Raw genomic sequence first — 12552 nt, forward strand, 5'->3', positions numbered from 1 at the left:
ACAAGAACCTGAGGATGTGGGCCAAGGAGAAAACTGAGTCTGCAGAGGCTTCTGTTTCTGCTTTCTCCGAGTTAAGTCGGCCAATGGGGGCAATTAATTGAGTGTAAAGTTCCAAGAGTACTAAGATGGAATGACAAGTGGCTGCAGCCTTAACGCCTCTCAGAGACACACTCTTGTCTGTTCCCTGTCTCAGGAAGCTACAGCAGGGCTTTAAGGAGACCCAGCCAGCTGGTGCTGAAGTGGTCCTGCTCTGCGGGCCGTGGCTGCAGAGCCGATGTGCTTGCAAGTTGCCACTTTTGACCAATCTAGCACCATGTCCTAGAACCTCTCTCGCCTTCATCTCCGCTCTTCCCCAAACATCTGCTGTGGATTGGGAGAAGCCATTGAATTGAAATGACACTGCACGTTTCAATTCTTAAGAGGCACACAGCGTCCTCTCCCAGCTAGTTCAGGTGCTCTGTTAACTAGCTGCTCTTCCACACAGATCCACTAGATGTCCTCACAGATCTACTTAGTATTACCATTGAGATCCTGGGGAAAACTCCCTTTTCTGAGGATTGAGATTGAGGAAGAGAGCATTGGGTGACTCGATAAAAAAGAAAATCAGCAAACACCAGAGGAGAGAGGGCACTTTATGTGGCCAGGGAGTAGATAGGAAACTTACTTCTGTTTTAAATAAATACTGAAACTTTCAAAATTGCTCCTTGAAACCTAACCTTCCTTGGGAGTTTTAAGTGGCACTCCGATACCTGAAATTAACCTTCGAACCTACATCAGCTCTAGAAAAAGAAACAATCATGGAGACATGGAAATAAAATACCCGTGGTTCTGGATATCCACAATTCACTGAAACAAAACTGAAGGATTAGGAAGCAGAGAGCTTCGAGGAGGGGGATGAGGGATGGTATTTTCTGAAGTCGGAGGTCCACGACTTAATTTTGATATGATTTTATTTTACAACTTGAGAGTATAATTTTACACACAGAGTATCCACTTCTCCTGGAACAGCTACCACCAGAGAGGCAAATCCTCATCCATTTTTAGTTAAAGAGCTTATTCGTGACTCATAAAATGGCCCAGAGGAAGGCTCTTCCTGGCTGGGACACACATCCTTCAAGCCTGATGGATCACAGCCAACAGATGGGAGGTCAGAACGGGCCTTACCTTTTAAGAAAGTGGACCCAGAAGTATATAGGTGAAGACACCCGCTAGGGGCTCAGTGAAAATGGACTATTCCAGAAGTCAAGCAAAAGAGCCAACCTCGCAGTTGGTGGCACCTTGGTCTAGACATTGTAATAATTCACAAAGGTTTGTCAATGTGTGGGGCTCAATCATTTTTAACTGTTTCTGTCCTGTCTTTGAGCCTCTCATCCATCATTCTTGCTGATTTTTTTTTTTTTTTTTTTTTTTTGTGGTGGTGCTTGTTTGTCTTCTGAGATTTCTATTTTGGATTTGGTGTGACTGTAAAACTGATGACTGGGAAGGAATGAAGAGAAATAGCATGTTTTCTTTTTTATGCATATACTGCTTTGGAATGTGAGTGCTTACAATTAGCATTTAATCTTCTTATAGAAAATGGTTTTTTTTTTTGCTGCTTTGATTACCAATTTCAGCTTGTTCCTGCATGCTAACACTATGAAATTTTAGAACAATGCATGGTCTCCAGAAGAGCCAACAATAACAATTGCAAACAGTCCCTGAGAGGCACTGGTTTGAAGTTGTGTTTCCTCCTGAACCCTTATCAAGTAGGAGGTTTCAATCACCCATTATGATGGGCTTACCTCTGACAAAATCATTTTGAAAGTTATTCCACCCCCATCCTCCCTCCCCTTGTCCTTAAAGACGGTATATATATAAGAACTTTCTTTCCCTATAAATGTGTCAGAGTCTATTATTGTATATGAACCCAAAACGGCAGTATGGAAACGAAAACCAGGCACTGTTGCTAATGAGAAGCATAGCATTTCAGAGTTTGATGGGCTTCTCTTCTGCTACAGCATTTGATTAAATTTTTTTCAAAACAATTTATCTACAGCGAAACAAAAAATCATCTTCGTTTCCCTCCTCTGTATAAATAACAAGTCAATATTTCCAGTAAAAGAACTAAGAAGGAAAAAACAAGCAAGTGGTCTGCGAGTTGTACACCAGATCTGGATGCATTTAAAATAACTTTATTTTCATGTCTTCAACTGAAGACTGTTTTGCCTTTCTCGACTTCGACAACTGCTGTTTGGGGTGTCTGGGCAATCCCACCATGCCTTCTAAATTCTTCTGATTCAAATGCTATAGTGGAACTTTTTCTTTTTTCTTTTTTTCATAAAAGCTAAGCTCAGGAATGATGTCCCACGCATTGAACAGGGCTGGGGCTGCATGATGATGATCTGAACAACTGACTAGCTAGGATGCTAAAAGAACATGTCGCTAAAAGTGTGAGCCACGATTACAGGAATGGAGTTGCTGCTGAAGGGATCTCTCATTCATCTGCCCCAGTGCCTGTTCCTCACAATCATAATGTTACCCCTGCTTGACAAATAGACTGTATGGCACGTCATAAAGGTCTTAGAACAGGACTTGACCCATTGGAGAGATTTAAACCCCTCTTCCTGGTGACTGTAACATTCAAAACCACTAGCCATATTTTAAAGTAAGAGTGCAACCATTTCTCCACTAAGAAAAAAAAACAATGGGGGAAAAATGACTTTCACAATGGAAGGTGTGGGCACAGGGAATAACACCTCTCCAGTTCAGCTGACTATTTGGCTGTGATGCTTGGAATAAACGTGAATTCTTCTCCCATCTTGCAAAAGGAGCAGGCAGGTTCATGCTAAGGATAAACCAAGATGTTTGCCTGCTGTAGCATCAAAATGAGGTACAAAAAGCTTCTCTTGTACTGAAATATAAATTGGCTTGAAGGGTGAAGGTGCAGGGCCTTGAGAACTATTATAGTGACGTCCAACAAGTTCTGTACATTAGCACTCAAGTTGGATTCTCAGGCAGTGCAGAACCTATGATATTAGCTTGAGAGGAACTCTCAGTGCCTCGCGCAGATCTTAGTAAGATATTTTATGTGGGATCTATGCTCTCATTTCATGTTTTGTAATTTTTCATCTATTTTTGGCCGATATTTTCTATATAAGAAAAAAATATGGTTAACCAATAGCCCGATAACTTTCTGAATTTTTGGCGGGGGGAGAGAAGAGCAGATGCGATTTTCAGATTCTCTCAGCTTCAAGCAGAAAGTACACCCATGAGTAGCTAAATGCATTGCAATAGACCAACATCTCATATGCTTTGGGTGATTTCTTATTTGTGAACTGCCTTTAATGTCAAATGGGCAGCGTTAGCCTTGAGGAGCTGCATTTCTTATATGGACAGATTTGGGTATTTGCTCTGTCAAGAGTAAATTTAAATTCCTGTGGGCATCATGTAGACTCACTCTGGGGAAGTTCAGCAGAGGCATCCTCAGATTCTATATCAACACGTAATCGTTTCATATCTAATTGGATGAAAGCTTGTCCCAGCCTCTGCCTAATGCCCAGAAATGGATGGAAATTAGAAAGCCTACATACTAGATATTTTTGCATCTTGCAAAAACCATTTATTGTACGCAATAAGCAATTAATTGATTGGCTGTGTGTATATTTTGTCCTCCTGTATTAATTGTGCCAGGGGAAAAAATGTTGGTTACATTCTTGCTGTCTCTAATGTGTGCTGCTTCTCATCCAACAAGCCGATTGTCATCAGCCGTGTCCTTTCCCGTGGTCACCCGCCTTACCCAGGGTAGGAAAATAATATGCAACAGCCTTGGGGGACTCTACAGGCAATTGATATTTTCTCTGCTTTTTCCAATGTACAACCAAAGTGTTACCAACAGTTCTCTCTGCATTTTTTTTCTGGGTCAAGACTGTTAATGTGAACTAAGACCTGTGTTCAATCCCTTCAGCTCCCTTCCAGCTGCCTTGCTGTGTGTGACCTTGCCATTAACTACCGCTCTTCCTCTCGTCCCATCCAACCCCATGGTTATAGCCAAGATGTCCATCTACAAGAGAATGAGACGGGCATGTTGTTTTGATTGCGGACGTTCTGAGCGTGACTGCTCGTGCATGTCAGGCCGTGTGCGTGGTAACGTGGACACCCTTGAGAGAGCCTTCCCACTTTCTTCTGTCTCTGTTAATGATTGCTCCACCACTTTCCGTGCCTGTAAGTTTAACCCCAACACATACAGTTCCATGTCTGTGCTGTCTGTGGCATCACCCCTGTCTCGTGTCGTGCCCTGTGGTGCTGTGAGTCAGTCGGGCTGATGTTTTCCTCCCAGTGTATGTGGTGATGTGTTGCCCTCGCTGCCTGTGTCACTGTGTACGTGCTGGGGAGGCCTCCCTCCCTATTCTGTGAACGTGTTGTGTTTCTTGTAAGAGCGTGCAGGCTGTGATATTATAATCCAGTGATATTATTCCTCTCTCCTTTAAATAAATGTGCTTGGAAATTAATGTGAAAGCACATCAAACACTATATTGATACAGAGATGCATGGGAATGTATATCTTACTATTTGGGGAAAGGGGTTAGACATCGGATTGGGTCGAAAGGAGGAAGGAAAACGGTGTAGAGAGAACAAGCCAACTCTGGCATGAAATTGCTTTTAGTGAGCTTAGATACTTTCCAAAATATAACAGGGTTTCAGTGCAGATGGGTATTTTTTTTTTTTTTTTTTACTGTGTCCCCCTAACCTGTATCTCATTCCTCCAGTGCCAGATTGCCTACTATGCTCTGAAAAAGAATCTGCCAACCTGTACAGACCGCTGGTTTCTAGAGCTTCCCCTCAAAAAGATGACTCATTCAAAGGATCAGTCCATTAATATCTTTCATTTTTTTCTAGAAATATAGCCCCCTGTTTAAGGTATCTTGTAGCAATTGTGATTCCAAATAACAACAAAAATCATAAGCTGAGAAGCATCGTGGTTTCCTTGAGTCCATCGTGCAGCCTTGGGGTCAGTCTTTGTCCCCCGCAAGTTCAGAGGTGTTCAGGAGTCTCTCAGGGTCTTGCAGTGGCAGCTGGCGAGGCTGAGCTACACCAGCTTCCCGAGCACCTTTCCCTCCCCCCAACACTATCCTTGTCTTCAGCATGGACTTTGCTTGTGTTTTACTGATATGGTACGTGGGTGATGCTACTGAAAGCTCCAGCTTGTTCACTGAGGGACCTCTTCTAAGGGCAGAAGAGGTTGTGCTTTGCTTGAGGACTTGGATACCTTAAAGTATTGCTGTCACCTTATTTTCACATTTTTGGTAGCATGGGAGGTAGAAGACAATCCTTCTGTGTTCATCCCTTCCTCTTGAAAGCACCCACCACGTGTGTTGGTAACCATATTATCCGTTCTCTTTTCTTCCAAGTGCCCAGAGCTGGTTGAACTAAATTTTCACCAGCAGCAGTTAATTTATACTGGCAACAAGGAGGGAAAAGAGCCTGCGGTCCCAGCATGGTGTGCTTGCGTGGCAGTGATCTACGGGGCGTCCAGGGCTGAGGGAGCCCTCGCGTTACTGTATGCAGTGGAGTGTGCCATGCCCAATGCTGATGTTTGAAACTACGGTTCAGGTCTGAGACATTATTGTGCTTGGAGCGGTCTTAGAGGCATTTGGAAAAGTTTGATCTAGGACCAGAGAATCATCATCGTCTCTGATTTATGATTCACTGCTCCATCAGAACAGTGCCGAGGGACAGGATTCACTTTTTAAGGTGATACTGAATAGACGTGGTGTTGAGAGGGATTTTGGACTGTCCCATCATATTGGCCCAAAATCCTAGGAAGGAAATTTCCTTTAAATCTTTCTTGCACATGCCGTCGTACGTGCCCTTACTCCTTTATTCTCATCACAGTTCTGTCTGGTTCATATGACACCACCAAGGTGAACTCGGTCACAACCATACAAAGAATTTGTTTGTCTACGATGTATGGCAAGACACCGGGTTCAAAGACAGGAGCTGGGGAGGAGGAGTGGAGGGGTGAGCTGTGGTGGCCCAGTTTGGCCACATCTCTTTGATTGATGGTGGTGAATGTAAGCACCAGCCCCCTCGGTTACCCTCCTAAGGCACAACTTCTACTTTCACATAACCGCTAGGCTCTAAAACCTTGGCCAGAGATCCAGTGGAGAAAAGGAAGGAGCCACTCAGGCTCTAAACTAAGGCCTGTGGTCATGTCTTGGCACCGGCCACCCATACCAATCACAGCAAATCTGTGTCCCCTACGTGAGGCCCATGATACCCAGTGTGTGCAATTTCCATCTTATCCAGGAGAAACCATAATTGGAGGGATTTCTCAGCTCTGCAATTTAATCCAAGTGTTGATGGAGGCCAGGAGGAGAAAAACTTGGGGTGGGATGGTCCCGTCTTCTCAGAAACATCCTGGGCATGAGACTGCTGTCTTTCTACCCCTCCAGCATCAGCTCCACCGTGGAAAATGTGGAGCTTTGGGCTGTGTGTCGAAGGCGTAACTGGTACTGACAGCTTGGGGGGGGGTGGGGTTTGCATCCTCTGTTTCCATCAGTCTCCCCGCCGTCGTCACTCCGTCAAACAAAAGCAGATTTCATCCATCCCTGTGTGAGTCCACTCACCTTTGACCATTAATAATAAGTTAGAAAAATCCATTCCAATTTGAGCCCCTTCGTGGGCCCACATAAGCCCTTCTTCTCCAATTAAAGAATGTCTACGTCTACGCAGAATTCCTCTGGCAGAGCTCCAATAGCAATCCCCGGGCTTCCCTCGCTGGTGGTGGGGTTGGTTGGTGCCCATTGGACAGAGCTGGTTGCCTCAAAGAGCAGTGGTGAGAGTGGGCTTTTCATTAAATATGAGCAGATGTGAAACGTAGAGGGTTTGACAATTAGAAATGGCAGGAGAAGGGCCCTTGAATCAAAGTGAGGTCAGATGGGCGGATCAGATTACTTCTCTTACATTCTTTAGTTGTTCTGAAAATCATTTTGAATTAGTGTCAGCGGAGCCGTGATGGGTTTTGCCCTTTGTCTTTTATGCTGGGGCTGTATTGTTTCCCAAGACACTCATTAAAGGTCATTATATTATTACAGAGCTTGCTTTGGTCGCAGTTTCCCAGTTGAGCCGGTGTGCTCTGGGGACTGTCCGATTCCTTCTCTTTTGCCTTTCGTCTACCTCTTTACTATTTTTTTTTTTTTTTCTTATAAGGGGAAAGATTTCCGTTTTCGAGGGCCGGTAAATTGAAACACAAAGTCCCATTATGTGTTTTCTGAAGTGGGAAGAGAAGTAGCCAGTTCCCAGAGGAGTGGCAATATATTAAAAGTGTTCACACAGTCTTAGAACTCTGCTTCCTAACAGCAAGCCCTGCCTGCTCCGTGTACCTCTCCTTGGAGGTGTGGCCCATTACACCGTTCCCCTTGCTGCTAAGTCACATACTTTTCTAACGGTTGTCTCCTTCTGTGGAACTCGTGGGATGTCAGGCCACACTGTGCTGACAAAAAGATTTGCAGACAAGGGGAGGCAGAAGACTTAAAAAGCAGTAAGAGAAGTAACGCAAAGAGTGACCAGTAAGGACTCATCACAAGGCTATTCTATTTTTGGCAAGACTGAATCATTCAATACGGTGGGCTAGAATTGGTGTGCAGAGCATCATTTTTGGATCGTTCCAATTTTGTTTCCACTTTGGATGATCCTGGGCAAAAGTACCAGCTCTCTTAGAAGACGCTAAGATGGTACGGGCCCCAGACTTTCCACAAGTAGCTGTGTTCTAATACTGTCAAACATGAAAAATATATGGCTAGCAACATCCATGCAGCCGTCAATACAGATTGAGGTTCTAATCTGTTCCACTTCCCCTCCACGTAATTTTGTAAAATAGTACCTTTTCTCTGTTCCGAGTTTATTCTTGTTATTTCAGTCTTGCTCAATGTCTGATTGCTAAGTCTAATAGAAAGGGGACAATTAATATTATGATGCAGTGACAGCATAAGACCCTATTGATTCAGACCTGCTGAGGACTGCCTGACATGACGCTGGTCACAAACCATCAGTAACCCTGACCTGAACAAGTTAATCATGTGCTCGAAAAGAAACAGATCTTTAAACTTGTACTTGGAGATACTTTCAGCCAAAGGACATGTGTGATCACTCACACCAACCTTTCAATTTACTAATAGTTTAAACCTGCACGATTACATACACCCACTTGCAAACTACTGTAGCTAATTTTAAGTGGTGCACGACTTTTCTTTCGGGTGTAAATATAATACAAGGAGGCATTCAACTCCAGTGGTTCGGTCGAGAGGAGAAGTCCGATACGATTAGGTTGAAGGGAGACATACCAAAATCAGTTTAGTGTAATCTTGAGTCTGGTCCGATAATAAGCAAAAATCAGCTTATCCCGAGTAGCCTTTGGTTTGTACAGGCAGAGAATTAACATTGTCAATAGAACTAAAGTCACTCTACTAAACTAATGGCATCTCGAAGTACATAAAATCAGATACTGGGGCAGGGAGTGCAAATAGCTCTAGGAAAGTGTCTATAATAGGACACACCCTGTGCTGACAGTCTCCAGTGCCTGTTGCAGGGAGATTTAATTTAATAAGCTGCCTTTAAAAATCAACAGCCCATAATTATCTCAGCCCTTTTCTGTAGGTATAGTTTTGGGCGACTTTCTCAAGCTCCCCAGTCCTGAATTTTATTTGTTTATTTTACTCTGGACCTTGAAAACAAAGACTCTCTCTTCCCACTACCACCATCAGTGATAGAAAGTAAGAAAACAGATAGGCAAAGCACACTCAGCCCAAATCAATTTAATCATTGTTCTCCCTGTAGTTTTTAAAGCCTATTCATTCTGGGTCTGCAGTTTCTCCCATTTTCTCATGCTTACTGGTGCAGTGCCTCTCCCTCCCTCCCTCCCTCCCTCCCTCCCTCTCTCTCTCTCTCTCTCTCTCTCTCTCTCTCTCTCTCTCTCTCTCTCTCTCTCTCTCTCCCTCCCTCCCTGCCTCCCTCCCTCCCTCTCCCACCTCTCTCTCTCTCTCACACACACACACACACACACACACACACACACACACACACACACACACACACACACACACACACACACACACACACACAATATCCATTTACTGCTGCTAACACTAAAGCACCCTTTGGATTCTACCCTAGCTCTTTAGCTACCTTGGCCCATGTGTCCTGATTTGGCCATTTGCACTTCATTGCAGGAAGTGAAAACAAGGAAGGCAACTTGGCCTAGGCAACCATTTAATCATTCCATGAGTAATGGACCTGGGAGGGCATCTTAGGGCACTTTTGTTGTTAGAAGGCAAGGCTACAGAAGCCAGTGCCTCTCCTTTGATTTTCTGGTAGCCACATTCAGCAGCGGGGTGACACGAAGCACGATGCCTTCCTACTTGCTTATGTGGTGGTCAGCTCATTGTAAGGCAGCCATCACGCTTGAACAAAGTTTCCTTTGAAAAGAATCCTTTTAATTGCCCATCTCCAAAGAGCTCCAAACAAACCATGTTTTTATTCATAATAAATAACTGGGTTTTTTTCAGTCTAGTGTCAGGTGAAGAAGTAATTGACTTGCATTTTGAGACCCCGTTGTACTCTCTTCCTCCTCCAAAATAGTTGAATTCTTTAAGATAAATATGCTGTGAAGAGGTACCACATGTAGATGAAAGAGAAAGGGAAAAGTAGGCAAACAACAGCCAACTGTTCACAAGAAGTCCTTTGAAGCAGAGCTGGGAGACAAGAAGTAGAAAAGTCGGAAAGAGGAAAGGGTGCTCTGTGTTTACCCCCGTCACTTGGACACCTCCCTCCCCAGGGATATGATGCTTTAATAAGTGACTGGTCTCCTCAAGGACGAACCAGAAAAGATGTTGGCATGCCACAAGTGAGCTAGGCAGAAGTCCTTATGCAAGGTGACATGGAAATTATGTTTGCATTTTTATTTCAGGACAGTGGCCAGTTGTCACCATACTCACCCTGACAGCTCCTACCACCAGGCAGTGGACTCTGCCTCTTACCTCCGTGGAGGAGGGGAGAAGTGGCCAGTTAGCTCTCCATCCCCCCCACCCCCTGCTATCTCAGGCGACAGATGCCAGGGCCACCCCGCCTTTCACTTGAGCTTTCTTGTCAAGGCTGTGCCTTGAGCCCAAATCCTGACCTTTACTGTATGAAATAAAGTACTGATGAACAAGCAGAGGTTTAGAATTAGAGCAGGCTTGGAGCAAATGTCAAGTCCATCTCTGCTTCCCTCCTCCACCTGCACCAGGAGCCTGGATTAGACCCAGGCTGGAGTTTGCAGCGCCTTAGGCTTTATGGGTCTGGGGAGACATAACTTATTAACAAAGAGTTATTAAATTTTTATCAATTTTACAACACAATGTAAATGCCTCCCATGAATCTACATTGTATTCATTATCATTTAAAACGTTAATTAAGTCAAAGTTGCATTTAATTTCTCTCTAAATGGGCCTTTGGGAAGAGGCTTTTAGAAACATCTGTGGGAGCGTGCAGCTCGTAGAGACAGGGAATCAGGACATTCCCGCATTCAGGACAGCGCCCTGAGTTGATTGCTATCGCGTGTCTGTGGCTAATTTGTTGTGATGCACTGGGGCATTGTCTTGAATTAGCATCAGACCAACGATGGTGTAAAGCCATCGGAGAGAGGCTTGCAGGGCGGCGGCCCAGGCTGCACCGCATCCTGCTTCCAAATCCCATCCAGACGGAAATGAGCAGTTGATCGGCAGCGTTCTGGTCTCAATCAGACCTGGGGATCCTCCCTTCTCATACGGTGCCCATCATTTCAGTTGGGTGCTCCTTGATCTGAGATGGACATTTGTCATCTGGCCCAACAAATGTAGGACATTTGCCAGCGTGCTTACAGGCAAGTTCTCAGTGCTTGGGATCTTTGATGCGCATTTAAGCCTAGAAGCGATGGAGCACAGAACAGCGTAAATGGGAACCGTTTTCCGAATAGAGTGGATGTAGAGATTATAAACAGGTCATACTCATCGGTGAGGAGGAAAGAAGAGTGAAGCCTACTAAGATTTGCTGAAAAATTGCTTTCCTCTTCTGAGGCGAGGTTGACACCTCTGCTGTTAGTGTGTGTGTATTCCTAGGAACAGAGGCTTATGTGGTGGTGCTGGGAAATGGCCAACTGCTTAACTTGCATTCACGTTAAGACTAGACTTAGTGTCTACTCTTACTGTATGCAGGGGACTCTGCCAGCCCTGCAAGGGGGTGTGTGTATGTGGATACGTGTATGTTAGTTACTGTTGTTATTGTCAAATTGAACCCACACGTAGTATTTGCTGCATTGCAGGCACTGCTCTGTGCCCTGTACAGATATTATTTAATCCTTACCATGGGGTAGGTAGTAACTGTTATTTGCCGTTGAGGCAGCTGTAAACTGAGGCATCTGTGCATTGACAGATGAGGCAACTGAGGCACAGAGAGGTTAAGTGACTTGCCAAGGGTCACATGGCGAGTCGGTGGTGGGGCTGGCATTTGAGGATAGGCCGGACGGTTGGTTCTTCAGTCTAGGGAGCAAACTGAGTCACTCATTTCCTTACTCAGTTGAAGAAGATGGGTATGTCGGTCTGTCTCCAAGGAAGGAGAAGAAAGACGAGGATTCCAGTCCTGAGAGCTGGAGACAGCGTGGGGGGCGTTGTGAGAGAGGGGGGCGAAGTGCTTGGCAGTGCAAAGGCCCAGAGGTCACCTCCTGTTGGTCAGCCGAGGAAAGGTCCCACAGGAGAGGACAGTTCAGATGTGCCTTGGAGGATGGGAGGCAAAAGGGTGTCCTGCCTGACAGCATGAGAGAGGGCATGGCAGTGGAGGGGGGTGCCGAGGGCCGGAGCCTCCTGTCTAACAGCTGGTCACCCAGTTTGGCTGGAGCTTAAGACCTGTGCCTGGGAGCGAGGGGAAGGGAGCCTTGAAAGGTGAGCAGGGCCCTGTTATGGCACTGTATTCACAAGTAATACAATAGAAAACATTCAAGGGATTTGATCAGGGGAATGAGCCACAGAGGCTTTGTTTTGGGAGGACTTCAATGGCGGCTCTGGGAAGAGGGGCTGGAGCTGAGGGCCTTGGGAGCCATCCTGTGAGGGTGGAGAAGACCAGCGGGGGGCCGGGGTGGTGGCTGGGGGGGGGCATGTGCTAGGAGGAGGCAGGAGTGAGCTGCTCCGAGAAGCCTGGGAAGGAAGACGATCTAACGGCCTCTAGGACTCCCAGCTGAAGCACATTATCCAAATACAATTCCAAGAAGTTAAAATCATTTTAAAGAAATTTTAATTGATGGCGCTGAAGCGGTTGAATTCCATTAGTTAAATTTCTTGAGCTTAATTCTCCCCAGCTGACTCAGCAGTCATTGTGCTTCCCATTTGGGCTCCGTGGAGTCGTTGTCTTATTGGAGAATTTCCTGAGATCTTGGCTGGGCCTGGAGACCTACTGGACTGTCTCCACTGCCCCTGGTCTTGGGGATCCACTCCATCTATTTTTTTTTTTTTTTTTTGGAACCAGTATTTCTTCTTCTTCCCTTACCAGCCTCTGCATTTCCAACAA

The 12552-nt window shown here is 45.2% G+C and overlaps 1 protein-coding gene across 5 annotated transcripts in view; it reads left to right on the top strand.

Moving 5' to 3' along the window:
- Positions 1-12552, top strand: part of KCNMA1 (potassium calcium-activated channel subfamily M alpha 1) — a 745231-nt gene that overhangs the window by 612286 nt on the left and 120393 nt on the right. For 3 of the 5 annotated variants that reach the window (XM_036829449.1, XM_036829450.1, XM_036829451.1), the window contains one exon: positions 4027-4200. The exons of the other annotated variants lie outside the window; for them this stretch is intronic. In XM_036829449.1, coding sequence (XP_036685344.1) covers positions 4027-4200 — 174 coding nt within the window. The remainder of the gene's footprint in view (positions 1-4026; positions 4201-12552) is intronic. 5 annotated transcript variants of the gene reach the window in all.

Source organism: Balaenoptera musculus, chromosome 16 (genome assembly GCF_009873245.2).
Source record: "Balaenoptera musculus isolate JJ_BM4_2016_0621 chromosome 16, mBalMus1.pri.v3, whole genome shotgun sequence".
Taxonomy (NCBI): Eukaryota; Metazoa; Chordata; class Mammalia; order Artiodactyla; family Balaenopteridae; genus Balaenoptera; species Balaenoptera musculus.